This window comes from Phaethon aethereus, assembly GCF_964289735.1.
Source record: "Phaethon aethereus genome assembly, chromosome: 19".
Lineage (NCBI taxonomy): Eukaryota > Metazoa > Chordata > Aves > Phaethontiformes > Phaethontidae > Phaethon > Phaethon aethereus.
The window spans coordinates 11,012,948-11,027,755 of NC_138595.1; the positions used below are offsets into that span (position 1 = coordinate 11,012,948).

A 14,808-nucleotide genomic window follows, 5' to 3' on the forward strand; every position below is an offset into this window, starting at 1 on the left:
GTCCATGGCGTGCTGGCACTTGGGGGTCTCCGCGCGGGCCAGCCGGGCTGCAGCTGGGGACATGGCTTTTTTTTCCATCTAAAAAAAAAAAAAAATCCGTTAAAAAGCCGCGCAGCGCTGTCTGGCGTTTTCGATTGTCTCGTTACCGACGGGCGCTCCTGTGCCGCGGGCCTCCGGTGCGGGGGCGGCTGCCCGGCTCGCCGCGGCTCTCTGCAGCCGGGACCCCCCGCGCACCGCCGGGCTCCGCCAGCGCGGCCGCGGCGCGGGGAGCGCAGGCGGCTGCCGCGGCCGCTCCCCCCGCGGGGACACGGCGGGGCGGGGCGGGGGCGGGGCTGGCGGCGGCGCCGGCCGGGGAGCGGCACGCGGAGCGCCGCGCAGTGCGGAGCGGAGCGCAGCGCCCGGGCGGCGGACGAGGGGTCCGGCCGGCAGCGCGCAGCCCGCAGCCGGGCCGGGCGGAGCAGCGCGCAGCGGCCGCCCCGCCGGGGATTACAGTCCTGCGAGGTTGTTTCGGCGGGGCCGGAGGAGCCGGGGCCGGGCCGCTGCCGCTCCCCGATGGAATTCACCTGAGCGCGGCCGCGGCGAGCCCTGGGCGGCGGAGGGACGGTGCCCCGGCGGCGTCCGCTTTGTCTCGGGAGAGGACGGGCATGACTTTTTAAAAAACAACAACAACAACAATAATTCACCCCCCAAAAACCAAGAAGCAGAAGGAAAAAAAGAAGAAGCCGCCCGACGGAAGGGACGCGCAGCCGCTGCGCCCCGCCGGCGCTGGACCCCGCGGAGGGAGGTGCGTTGGCAGGAGGGGCTGCACCGCCCCGGGACCCGGAGCCGCCGCCGCCGCCGCACATGGTTTCCTTTGTCCTGCTGCTGCTCCATTAGCTGTCCGCGGCCGCCTCTCCCCCCTCGCCCACCCGCGCACCCCTCTCGCTTTCTCCTCCTCCCGGGGAACCATCTTGCGGGCGGGGGGCCGCTGCCCGGGAAGGATGTCGGCCGGGCGGCCCGCGCGCCCGGCCCGCGGAGTTCTCCCCGGCGGGCTCGGCTGGGCCCCGGCTGCGGGACTCTGAGCGCCGCGCTGCACCGGAGTTTCCCGCCGCCGCCGCGAGCCCGGGCCGGCCGCCGCGCTCAGCCCCGCGCCAGCAGGTAAAGCGGGCGGGGGCGCGGGGCCCGGGGCCCGGCCGCGCGCGGGGGCCCCCCTCCCCCGGCGGGGGGGCGGGGGTGGGGGGCAGCGGCGCGAGCGCCCCCGCCCTCTCCCGGCCCCGCGGGCCGAAGCCGGGCCGCTGCGCCCGGGGCGGGGGCGGCCGCGGGGCCCCGCGGGGCGCGGGCAGGTGCGCGGCGGGAGCGAGTCGCGCCGCGCCGCCGCGAGAGAAGCGTCTCCGTCGCCCGTCCCCGCGATGGCAGCGCGTCCCGGGCGGAGGGAGGAGCGCTCGCGGGGGCACGGTCAGCCCCGCCGTTTCGCCCGGGGGTCGCCGGCCGCTCTCGTCCGCCTCGGCAAGGACTGAGCCGCGCAGCGCCGCGGCGGGGTTCGCACGGGAGGCGGCCCAGGCGCGAGGAGGGAGCGGCTGCTGGCGGCAGGGTGGCCTGCGGGGCTGCAGGCGCCCGCGGCGCTCCCGGGTGCGCCGGTCCCGGAGGCTTCCCGAAACGTACTGCTGCCAACAGACGGTGTCTTGCACCGGCTGCTCACGTAAGACCTGGAAACGATGAGGATAAAAGGGGGATGAAGAGTTTTACGCCTCGCGCGTAACGGGGACAGCCGAGCTCCTCTCCGTCGCTTAAACACCGAGGTTTGGCCACATCGCCTTAAAGCACCCACCACGGAAATAAAAGCACTTTGTTGCCTGCACAGACTCCTGTCAGTACAGGAGGGAGTTTGGGTCAGCACTGCGAAGGCGTCGCATTTTATCCTTCAACTCAGTGCTGAGTTGCTGGGGGTTTTTCACGTGAATTGCGCTTTGTGTTCCTTTGGTGGTGTTGCATGATGTGCCTGCCTAACTACGGGAAAATAGTACTTGCGTGGAAATTGATCCAGTACCTGTCTGCTCGCGGAGGTGGTGTTCACTGCTGTGTCAGTTGTACGTTACCTCAATTTCTGTGTGATATTTAAAACCAAATTTTGAAGTAACGAAACGGGCAGTCAGAGTTCCGTCTCACCGTTCAAGCCGGTGAAATGGGTTTGGGTTATTTTGCGGTAACCCAGGCGATGGGGTTTCTTCAGGTTGCTGTTCCGTTGGTGGTGTGTGGTCAGCAATGCGAAATGAGAGCGGCTCTCGGACGAGCTTTGTCTCCCTAGTAGTATTCCCTTTTCTAGCTGCGGGCTGGGCTGCTAATCCTCGCCCCGCTTGCTCGGGCAGGAGCATTGTGCACCACGTTACGTCCGAGGAGTGCCACTCCAGACTTCACGGCAGTGTTTCCGACTGGTTTGTGCAATAGCACAGGAAAGGATTTCACACGAAAAAACGTAGCTTAAAAACAGTCCGTTGGTTTATGCTTGGCATTAAAGCAAACTTCTTAAAAAAAGGTGGTTTTTTTTTCTTTCTAGCGTTTGCAAAAATCAAGCTAACAGGAAACTTGTAGTTCCCCTGTGCTGTTTCATTTTGAAACACTAGAATAAAGTAATAGCTGGAATTGTTAAGAAGTTTGCTCGTTTTTTTAATAATGGATTTCTTTCTAAAAAGAAAAAATAGTTTGGAGAGTTTTGACTTCTGAGAGAAGCTGCATTTCAAAAGAGAACAGCATGAAATTCACTGGAAAAGGTTATTCTTTTTAATCAGAGAGCAGGCTGATTGGCAAGGTTAGGAAAGCATTGAGCATCTCTTAATTTGTTGGACTAATATTGGACTGCTCTTTAAAGCACATGGCCTTCTCAATCTCTTCAATTTGTGCATTCACATATTTTCATTAATTTAGAGAAAGTCGTCACTGAATAATAAATCCATCATTGGGTAATAAATCTAGTGTTTACAAGGTATTTAATCGAGAAGTATACCAGCACAGCTTTTAAATAAGCTAGCAGTAATCCAGTAATACCTGCCTAGAAGTCTGAAAAAGACTACAGCTATTTTTAATAATTAACCATAGAAATCTTGTATGTTGTTAACTTGAGGGCAAGCAAATTATTTTGGTGTATTACTACAGTATGATATGCAGCCTGAACTGTTCCACTTATTTATTGGTAATTTCACACCAAAGTTTTTAGTGTAGTCATGATACTTAATATATGTTGCTTGTCTGATGGGTTTTTTAATCTGGTTTTGAATTCAGAAATTCCTTCCCTTTAATAAAAAAAAAAACACGCAGCCAGCTTGCCGAATAGGCAGTGTTTTTAAGCATTTTTTCCTGAATCCAGTGAGAAAACAGTTTCTAGGAGAAGACTAAAATCTTCCTCAAGTCTTGCATTTTCCCCCGTTTGCCCTGTTTTGTTACTGAGCACATTTCTTTCGATGTATTTTCAAAAAGCAGACTATCTCTCAGCAGGGCTGGATCCAAGATGCAGTTCAAAATTGAACAGCTCTCTGCATTTCGTGAATGTGTAGGTGATATAAGTTTAAGCTTTAGGTATATGTATATATGTATTATGTACAGGCATGTGCACAAACACAGCTGTACACAGATGCGTAAACTTAATGCTTTCTGCTTTGGGGCTCAGGATGTTTGTAACGTTGCCGTTTGCAGTGTTGCCTTCCCCCCTCTGGTTTCTTGCCATTATAGTTTCTGAAAGGAGGAGCTCGATGTTTTTGTGTGAAACTTAAATAAGGCTTTTTAGTAGTAGGTGGAAAGATTAACCGGCACGCTTGCGTACAAACAGCAGTAGTAGATAAGGTGCTAACGCAACGTTAGGAGGAAAAAACTTCCCGCGGGTAAAGGTGGCTTGATAAAAAAAGAAATGGATTATTAATTTTTACAAAGCGTGGTGTCGAGAATTGGTTATTCTGATGAAGGCAAACCTTATGTGGAAATACATACTAATACTAAATACTAACATACTTTTTCAAAGACTATGTAGCAGCAATTTATAAAATTGCTAACCTAAGTTATCAGCACTGCTTTAAAGATGGTAAGAATCAAACGACTGACACAGTAAGTGTCTCCAAAAAGACTTTAAAAATTAATTAAGAAATCCGCAGTTCTGCGAATTCCCAGAACTGGGCTGTCCGCTGCAAAACTGTGATTCTTCTCCATTGCAAAATCAGTGTCAGAATGTGTTGGATAATTACAGTACAGAAATAGAGCTTCTGTGCAGCTAATATGTTGAATTAAAAAAAAAAATCATTTCTTTCTTTATTAAATAGAATCTTTCCCAATAACTGTCTGCACTGCAGGGCGGTGAAGCACAGCCAAACAGCACCACCTTACGGACGTTTTCTTCGGAGGCTGCAGCTGCCATTAGCTCTCTTGGTTTTGCCACCTGATTTGTTTCTCTAAAATACACATACATATGTGTATGTATAAATATACCGCCATGCCTTGTGAAATCTGTTCCTTGTAGAAAATGTGACGTATTTTTTTTATTGGTCTTTCAGGCATCTGATGCCAGCTCTGAAAAACTGTTCAACGCTCTTACAAATAAAGGTAAGACTGCAATTCACATCACAAACATTTCCCCCCCCCCGCCATTTCTTTTCATGGCAATTTCAATGGGAGATGAAATGTAACTTGTCTTGCAGAAATGTCGCAATCAGCTTGTTAGTGCTTTTTATGTTTCTCTTGGTTTCAGACATGTTCTGTATGCTTGGTAATTGGGTTGCTTAAGCAATATAAAATAAAGGCTTTAAATAATGCATTGCCTGCCAGGTCAGAATTAATTTAAATAACAATATTGGGGAATAGTTTATTTTACAAATGGCTTTAATTTAAGCTCATTTAAATAACTGTAAGAGTTTTCAAAATGTTTTAACTTGATTGTTACTCATCAGCTACATGATAGACGTGGCATTATGAATAGCCAATTTACGCTGCTGACAGTAATAACAAGCCAACGTTTAGTATTCACAGGATAATAGTCATAAACCATGGCTTACTGTGCTGTGTGCTTTCTGTAGAGTTAATAAATGATATGGAGGGCCACATTTAAATATTCAGTATCCCATTAATTTCTTCCAAACAGCAATCCAAAGAGAGAGTGGCTAATGATATAACAGTACATTAAGGGAAAACTTACCCTAAATCAGTGCCAGTGAGCTTCTGTGCAGAGCTTGTCCTCAAGCAGCATTATTAGAAAGACTGTAGGCTTTGGGGATTTTTTATTTTTAGCTCTTACGTTTGGTTTGGTCTGTGTTTTTGCGAGGAGGGTCGAGGGAGCAGCTCCAGGCATGCCTTGCACCAATGAGTGTAATTCAAAGCCTTTAAAACGTGTCTGGTTTTCACTCCCCTGTCCTGCTTCTTAATGGCAGTGTGTGGTAACTGCTTAGTTGAAAGGGTGTGCTTCTAGCTGGACACCCACGGTATTTTAACTTGCTGGGGTTTTTTGGAACATTTGAATCAGTTTGCATTAGAGGAGACAGATTTGATTAATTTGGAATGTAGGCCTTTCTTGTTGACCAGGTGTGGATTTGCTCAGTCTTTGCCCGTTGAGCTTCTCACCGGATTTGGGTTTGTTGTTCCAGTGCGTCGCTCCGGTGTTTTTCTGTGCCTTTTAATTCCACGAAGCTGTAGTGGTTTAACCGGGGACAGTACGTGACCTGGTTACGTTTGGGATTCCCGTGCTGACATACCATTGCTTCTGAAGTCTTTTGCTGAATATTGAATTACACCTCTTTTTAATTGCGTTACGGATCCATATTCCTGTTTTTCATGTATTGGTACTCTCTGGAAGTACAGTCTGGATGGATCATTTCTGTGGTCTAACTGGGTTATGTCACTTGGCAAGCCTGTAAGTCCTTTCTGTTTAATTGCATTTACAGGTTCCCCCTTGGCCCCGCCATGGGCGGAGGATTGGCGGCACAGACAAGTAGAAAGGAAGAGTTGTGTGTTTGCAGTGACCCAAGGCCCCCACTCTACATGTGACTGCATCTTTATTTTGCTAATTCCCTGTAAAAAGCTTTGGCATTTGAGCAACCCTTTCTTGGGGCTGGGCCAGGGCAGAGAAGCCCAGTGGTGAATCCACATTCCTGGCGGAGGCCTGTAACCAGGGTGGGGGGCTCTCCTCCCCGGGGAGGTGATTGATGAAGAGTAGGCCCCTCTTCCTCTTCCTTTCGTTTTCTCTCTTTTTTTTTTTTTTTTTTGAGTCGAACACATTTCCCACATTCTTATTTTTGTTTACTTACCGAGCTTGATTCGTGGCATTTATTTGGTTGTGAATACCCATGCTTGACAGGGAGCCTTTTCTTCTGAGGTACTTTTCTGTGGTGATTTAGTTCCCTTGAAAGGATTAGGGTTTCTTTGTGTAGCCTAAAATCAACATGGGCTTTTCGAAGCTTTGCTTGGGAAACCGTACACAAATAAGCTTTTTAGTTGATGGTAGATTATTCCTTTGCCCCTTATTTCCATCAAAATGGCGTCTTTCTTTTCTCCTCCTGAGTTTCCCCTTAAAGCCATATGCTAATTCCTGTTGGTAACATGAATGACAAGGGAAGAATCAATGCAAATCCAGGTGCGGCCAAACTAGGCTGACTGGTATTTTTTTTCTTTCCTTTTTTTTTTTTTTTTTTTTTTTTTCCCCCACCACTGGGAGAAAGAGATTAAGGGGAAAGAGGGCGGAAAAAGCATAGGGCACAGTTTTGTTAAAGGGATTAGCTTTCAAACTGCTAAATATCAGGAAAAGAGCCTCAAAAAAGATCCCCTGTTCGGAGATAATGTCAGTAATTGCTTGCAGCCAGGTGCAGGGCTCCCGATGCGGCCGGCGGCGCTTGGGAGGCTGTCGCCTTCTCCGAGTGTCTGCCCTGGGGACAGCTGACGACTGTCCGGGCGCTGTCAGTCTGATGTATTCCAAGTTCAAGTTCTCTCTCTGCAATTCAGTCTGTTTGCTTCCAAGCCAGTTCTTCCCCCCGTGTTGTCCACGGCTGCTTTTGCCAAAAGCAATAGAAGTAACTCGTAAGAAAGGTCAGATTTGCCTTGTAAGTCAAAGCTCCTGGCTGATGGACCAGGCTGGGAGGGCTCGGCAGACTGACAAGTGTACATCCCTCCGTGTCCAGAGCCGTTCCTCTCAGATGTCCCACAGCTACCCGTGTCTCACACATACTTTTTGTCTTCTTCATTTTGCAGAATTATTTATAGCCGAGTTAGCAGAAATTAGAGAAATAATGTATTCACAAAGCAGGTAGAAACCCTGAAGCATTTTAGGTCTTGTGTGTCCATTTTGTCCCCTTTCTGTCATTTAGTTGTGGACTTCAAGGCCGAAGATGAGATCAAGCTCAAGGTGTGATGGATTAGTATGGATGTGTGCTGTGGGGCAGTCCCTTCCTCAGAAATACTGATCATTAAAAAACCAAGGGCACGGTGTAATTCTTCCCCAGTGCCTGCCTTGAAGAGAGGGGTAAAGCCGCTTGAGAACTCTCTCAACTTCCATTTAGGAGTTAGCTGCCCTTAAAGCTCAGTGGGAAGATACATCCCCAAATCCGGAAGGGTCCTGTGAGTTCTGTGGGGGTGGCCTGTGGCTGTTGGAGCCCCTCAGGGCTGGGGTACATGTCATGGCTGAGCGATGTCGCGTTGGAGGGGGCTGTGGGATTCCCACGTCAGCTCTGCACCGCCTCTGCTTCTGGAGGTCCCCGGCCCCACGCCACGTCTGCAGCAGGGCTGTGAATCAGGGAGGGACGCGGCTCGGTCCCCAGGGCAGGAATCGCTGTAGCTGCCGCTGAAGTGAGTTGTCCCCGGTTGTGAATTGGAGCCCTGTGCTCCATCGCTCGGGCAGGAATGCTTTGCCTCGTCATGCTTAAAATTCTCTGGGGAAATGTTTCCCCTGGAAATCCAGGTGGCCGTGTTGGGAAGTAAGCACCTAAAAACTCCCGAGGGTCTGGGCCCTTAGGAACGCTTGACAAAGGAGCTGTTGCCATCTGAATACACGAGGTGGACAAGGGATGGAAGAGAGTGCATCGCCTGCCTGCCGCTCCCGGGCTGTCCCCTCCCTCCCTCCCTGCAGGCCGGGCCTTCCAGTTTGGGATCACTGCTTGCAGCCTTTAAGTCTTTGGAAGAACGTAGCTTTTCCTTACCCTCTGAGAGCGTCGACCTTAGCACCATTAATCGTTGCCAAAGTACAAGTTTTGTTCATGCATTCTTGTAACATGACTTTCCAGCATAATTAAATTCCATTATCTCTTAATAATTTAAATAGACACATCTGAAGCTGTAGAGCAGGCAGCTCCTACTACTACTGTGTATTCCATTTATGTTAACTCCCTCCTACGTACCCTTGGAGAACAGCTTTTTCCTGGAGGGAGAAATGAGTCCCAAAGTGATGAAGTTTTCGTTTGTGCTGCATATTGAAGTTTGCCTTTGATCAGAAGCACAATTGGGCTGTTACAGCTTTTTATGTTCAAATTGTTTACAGGATGTTCATGTAAACTTTATGAATCCTTCTGCTTCGTGGCATCACCAGCTGTCAGGGAAATATTTATACTCTCAGCTGGAGGTAGATCAAGGTGTCTGGGTTACTAGTCCTCACTGGTGGCTGAAATACTGGTCAGATCAAGCCCTGGCTTCTTAGGTGGTTCTACAGCAATGTCCTTCCCTAGAACAACAGGCGTATTGTTGTTTCTCCCCTTGTCTGTCTATGGTGAATCAGTTCTTGAGGACCCTCTACAACATCTGTTTCTGTGAACAAGTAGGGAGCTACAGTTGGCGAGTACATCTCTGCTGATCCCATTCACAGGAGGTCCCTTGGCTGTGTGGAAGTGCTCTTGCTCGCTCTACGTAAACCATCCCCACAGCACCTGATGCGGAATGTAAGTGGATCCGCTACACTATAGATGGCACGTGTGCCCTATTAACGTGGTCGGTATGCCGGAGAACCGACTGCTGCTGCCTCCCTCCTTTCCAAGGCTCTGTAGGGATGTACCTACCACCCTCTCTCACTGGGTGTGTGTTCTCAGTGTGTTGCTTTCGATTTTGGGGGGGCTGCTGTATGCGTACGTTGGTCCTCCATGCAGCCTCTTTTCTCCTCACTGCAATGCTGCTTCCTAGTTTTCTGTTAGGGCTCTGGAGCAATCCCAGTGCTGCAGGAAACCCACCCGTCAGCCAGCAAACCTCAGGGACTGCTGAATCATACGAGCAGTTCTACAGGTTTCTTTTTTGTGGTTGATATGATGGCTCACCCTCCCCAAGTGACGCCCTGGTGATGGCGTATCCTGGCCTTTTTGGTGGAGACTTTCCTGGTGGCTTTGGATCGCTTGGTTTCCCTGTGTTTTGTGGGTTTCAAATGGCTTCTCAGTATTTCTCATGTGAAAGTTCAGTATCTCATTAGTGAGGGACTGAGTGCTGGAAGAAGGTCTGGTTTTGGGGACCCCAGGTTTCTTGTACCTGCAAGTTAGGTTAGAAGACCTGGTACATCACTTCACTCTAACTTCCAAGTCAGGCAGACAAAAAAGTCAATACATATTTTGAGATGGTGCTTTGTTCTGGGAGAGCAAGGCAGTTGTTTCTGTGCCATGGAGGCTTTATCTGAGCAAAGAGTTTGTTCCATAACATCCCCTTACAGGTGCATCTCCTAAGCACAAACCACTCCTCTCCATCTGTATGCTTCCCATGCCCCTTCCCTCTTTACGTGCTGATGGTTTTCAGGCGGGGTTGCCAGTGCTGGGAGATACCATAGCTGCTCTGTAGCTGCAGGAAAAGGTTGCTGGATAATGTGATGTACCCAGTGTGCCCAGAGGGACAGGTGAAAGTCAAAGGTAGCCTCTTCCAAAACCTTTCAGATTCTTAGATGCTAAAACTTAACGATCTTACAAAAACGGAGTCTTCCCAAGGCTTCACTGATAATTTTTAAGTTAGTAATTCAAGACAAAACTGTAAACCAGCCAGCATGGTACAAGCACCTGCAGGGTCTGGCTTTTCTTGACCAAAATAGTGGAGGGAGACGGTTGTTGCAAGCGTTGGTCTGGGCATCCTTGCCCATTTGTACTCGTATCAAGTACCCTTTGATGTCAATTGGTGATCGTATTCCCCTAAGAGTTCATTCAAGGCTGCTGATTTTAGCAAAGTTAAGTTATTCCAGTCTCAGTGAGCAAAGCAGCAATATTTACTAGCACGTAATTGTATCCATTCTGAAGAGAATGTTTGTTTTATAGATTAAACTATATTTGATTTTCTCAAAAAAGACTTACCAGCGCTAGGCTGTAAAATAACAAATCATGATAATCGGTTCAAAATAAGGCGGAAAAGTTCTGGGGATAGGAGTGTTTTGATGGCAAAGATCCTGACTTGACATACCTGCAGTTAGTGGAGTCCATGCTGGACTCTGGCATGAGATTTCATAAATGGAGCAAGCATCCTGCAGACCTCCCATATCTGGCCTGCTGTTATTCTCTCCCGTGTAATAAAATGTTGTTTTCTCTGAAAATGTATGTTTATTTAACTAGGTCTCTTTTTGCTTCACAATCTGGATTCCATTCAGTCAGTTACCACTCCAATTAACTAACAATTATTTAACATTAACAGTAATTACAGACGCCAGTTAAGCGCCTACAGATGTCAACTGTTAGCTTTGTACCTAATCACTCAATGAAATGGAGAAAGTTCAACAAACATCAATTAGCCAAGCAATTAGTATGAGGTAGGAAAGAGCATGTTATCGTGTGTGAGCTGATTCAATTTATTTTATTTTGTCAGTAAAACACACACACACAGACAAGCAGCAATAAGTTGCTGAGATTAGATAAAGCCGTATTGTTTTGCTGTTTCTAGAAGATTTTTTTCCCCCTTCTTCTCTCCCTTACATAACTTAAATGTGCTTTGCCAGGCACTTGTTATCTTATCAAACTGGAAAAGCACAGCAATGTCATTTTTAGCAGAGAGGTGAAGACCATTCACATCAGGTTTACACCAGCAGGCGTGAACTTCACCCCAGCAGTCACCTTAGCAAAGCTACTCCCGTGAGTAGGTCTAACCTGAGTAGGTTTAACCTGTGGCTTAAACCAAGGACCATGTAAACACAAACGTGCTCACACAGCGGGTACGTGGTTTTAGATGACACTGAACAACATTAATTGGTTCCTTCATTTGATTTATCTGTGTATTTAATGTTGATATTGGGTTGGCTTGGGTTCCGTAACAACTTGCTTAGGTTGTGAGAGGACCAAAGGGGCTTCCTCAAAGTGTGCGTTGACGCGGCCTGAGCTGTCCCAGCTCGAGGGCAGGAACAGCCTGTGCGGGGTGCATCCGTGGCATGCCGCTGTCTGAGGAGTGCTGTGTACCTGCAGCCCTTTTGGGGAGTAACCGTGCCTCCAGCAGCACCGTGTAACTGTGTGCTGTGTGCTCGTGTGGCGAAAAAAAAGACAAAAAGGAGTAGGAATGGGCCATAAATTAACTTTACTTTCAGAAAGAAACAGGTTGTTTCTAGCCGCCATCCAAGGTGTATCGCAGAGCCCTTTTTTAAGATCTGTTGGAGACTGTAGACCTGTGCAGAAAGTGCTCAGTAAGCAGCGTACCAGATACGCGGGGGTGCCTGGGCTTCCCAAGCCCCCATCTGTGCCACTGACCTGCCAGTTCACCTCCGGAGTCCCTTTTTCTGTCGGATCTAATGTTTTCTTGCTTGGCACTATTTAACACTCCTTGCTCAGGCTGTCTTACATCCTGTTCATTAAAAAAAAAAATGCATTCCAAAGTATCTCATATCCTAGAGTAATCAGTCTCGACACTCTGGATGTCAGTAGGAATTTCACAGGGACATCTATATGAATTGTGCTTTTATAAAGTCTTTATAGCTGCTTACAAACCAAAGCAAAGAGGCTTTTTTTCTTCCTGTATCTCAACTGTCCCCCAAACAAGAATGCCTTTTGACTTCACCACTGTGCCGACATATTTTAAATATTTCTTAACATGAAATGATCCTACAAAGTAAGATGTTATTTTATCAAGCAGACTGCCCACAGAAGTCCATGAAGTTACTTGAATTAGTCATTGTTTTCCAAAGTGTGGTAACAGGAGTGGAGAACCACAGGCGGATCTTGCTGTTGCTTTCCAAAGTCTCAGCTTTTTTTTTTTTTTTTTTAATTAAAAAAACAGAGTCTGAACATGTGAATAAACCCTTCACTGTGTGACTTAAGTGCAAGAATATTTGTCTGAGTAGGCAGAAACACTGAAATCAAGCTTCCATGTGAGAACTACCATGCTCATTCCGATGGCAAGGAAGATGTGAAGGATGATACTTTAAATGGGTGAATTTTTAACGTTCTTGTGGCTCAGCATGGTTTGTCCAAAAGAAAAGGCAGGGCCTTGTCATGAAGTAATGCTGCTGTTTCTCAAGATCTGGAGAGGGTTGTAAGAGGGCATTTTTAGTCTCAGGAGCAGAATAAACAGACCCGACTTTGTCCTCATTGAGGCTTCAATTCCGTATTGTGCTTCGTTGCTTGACTGACTTTAAACACTTGTTAACACCACATGAGCGTTCACTTAAGCGCTTTGCTGGATGAGGGCCCCAGGAGTAAATCCTGCGACACCCTTGAGCCTTTCAGCCACCCAGGCACCACTTGTATTGCCTTTTGTTTCTGTCCCTTGTGCACCTCCGTGACCGAGGGGGATGCTGCACAGGGTGGCTCGAGCCCCTTTCGCCGCTCCCTGTCCCCGGTGGGTCCCGCTCTTTTCCCCCACCTTGCTGCTGCCCTGGCTTTGGTTGGACTCTGTGAGCTGAGTGATTTCTCACCAGAAACCCAAATGCAGCAAGAAAAGGGGGATGATTCTGCAGCTGAGTTGCCCAAGTGAAAGGTCCGGTGCAGGGGAGGGGGCGGACGCCCAGACAGAGCACGAGCGAGGGCAGAGGGGCTGCTGGTGCTGGCAGGATCAGCCTGGCCACAGCACAGCTTCACCCTGTGGTCACGACTTGCCCTGGTATCGTTCAGTGCATGCAATTATTTAGTGCAATATAAACTATTTTCCAAGCTAGTTGTGACTAGTACAGCTGCTAGGAACATGCTGAGAAATGCTTCGAGTAGTCAGTGAGTGTGTGTCTGAAAGTGGTGTTGCGCAGCATTCGGCAAGCTGTTTAAGAAAGCCGGTGTAAATGTACACTTAAAAAGTATCAAACAGAAGAGCAGATAAACTGATTTAAGTGTCTTTTAGAGCAGTTAATGGCCTTGACTTAGATATGCTAAGAGAGTAAGGCAAAGCTGGTGGGGGGCTTCCTTCTACACTTACCCAAAAAATACTCTTCTAAAAAAGTCTGTTTATTTTTGAGCTTAAGACCTAGGCTCACAAAAGGATCTTCAAAGCAGGGCCAAGGGAGAATTTCCAAGTCCCAAGAGCACAAGACTGAAACCCCACAGCTTGCTCTGACCTTATTCCTGTCTCCTGCTTACAGCCAGAGGAGCTCCCCAAACCCCGTGTTACTCCCCTCACCTATGGCTGTCTAAAAGTCAAGCACAGTCTTTGATGCATGGGCCAAGCTGCCGTCTTCCTCAGCCCTCTGTGGGAACCTTATCACTGGGTTCACATCATGCTCTGTGGTTCCTTTGTGGGTTTTCATAAAATGCTGTGGGGTCCAGAGGCGAGGTGGATCTGGAGGACTTGGGCTGTCTGGGTCAGCGCTCGGCCCGTGGCGAGGGAGGTGGGGAAGAACCTGCGGCTTTGCTGCTCCACACGTTCTATGGGATGATTTTTGTTAGGATGAGAGGACTGGGGAGAGGGACGAGGTGTAGCTCTCCTGAGCTCCCACAGCAATTTGGTATTGTTTCCAAATACTTCAAGTTAGTGGGCACTTTTGAAAATTGGAGGCAAAGGAATCTGAGTGGCTTGTAATAGAAAACAGCTGCTGCAGAGCAAGCTGTGTCCTAAGAAACAATGGCTTCATGAAAATAGGTCTGCTGAGTAATAAAGCCACAAATTAATACTTAGTTCATTTACTAGGTTGTTAGTCCCATAAGCACTTAAACTTCATTTGTTGAAAGAAACAGCATTATAAAAATCAAAAGCAGATGAGCAAAAGCCCCGGTTTTACTTTTGCTCGTTGGTTTTTATTGTTGGTTGGTTGTACAATTTTAGCTTCTGCAGCTTTCAGCAGGTGTGTTTGGTGCTTGGGTATGACAGACCCTGTGGCAACAACAGCATCATTTCGTTCTGTCCTGTGATAGTAACTGTTGTTTTTTTCCTTTTCTCCTTGCTTGTATTGCCGAGATAAATGATTTTTAAAATCTGACTTTGGCAGTTTTTCAGTGCTGGGCAGGACCTGCTGTCTCTGAGGAAGGATGAGAAGCTGTGCTGGGAGTACAGTGCCTGTAGTAAATCTCGATCTCAAGTGTAGGTCTGCTTCAAAACTTTAAATAACAGCTCTGCTTGGCACCCTGGGGTAGCGCAAAGAGAGCATTGTCATTAAGGGAATGGTTCTCCCAAGGTGATTCTCAGATTTTGGTTTTGAGGAGCAATTAGGTGTTTTTCGAGCGTTGGTAGGTGGAAAGTCTGATTAAGGTTGCTGAGTTTCTGACACCTTTTGGGATGAACTGCTTAGATCTTTGCTCTTGCATCTGAGCACATCTAGATGAGGTATCTAAACTGTTCTTCAGGTACTCCTGACACTCTTCCTGAGGCCCATGCAAGTGCGTCTTAGTTGACGGAGAGAAATGGGATGAACTCATGGGCTCTCGCCTCTTCTTTGAGAAAGACAAAGGAGTAATCATGGTCCTACGTTTGGTCTTAATTTGTTGCTGGAAGTTCAGTCTTGAGTTTCTAACTCCC

General features: G+C 48.1%; 1 protein-coding gene across 2 annotated transcripts in view; it reads left to right on the top strand.

The window, feature by feature from the left end:
• AUTS2 (activator of transcription and developmental regulator AUTS2) overlaps nt 1-14,808 on the top strand; it is a 795,462-nt gene that overhangs the window by 720,692 nt on the left and 59,962 nt on the right. For both annotated transcript variants that reach the window (XM_082008612.1, XM_082008613.1), the window contains exon 6: nt 4,515-4,563. In XM_082008612.1, coding sequence (XP_081864738.1) covers nt 4,515-4,563 — 49 coding nt within the window. The remainder of the gene's footprint in view (nt 1-4,514; nt 4,564-14,808) is intronic.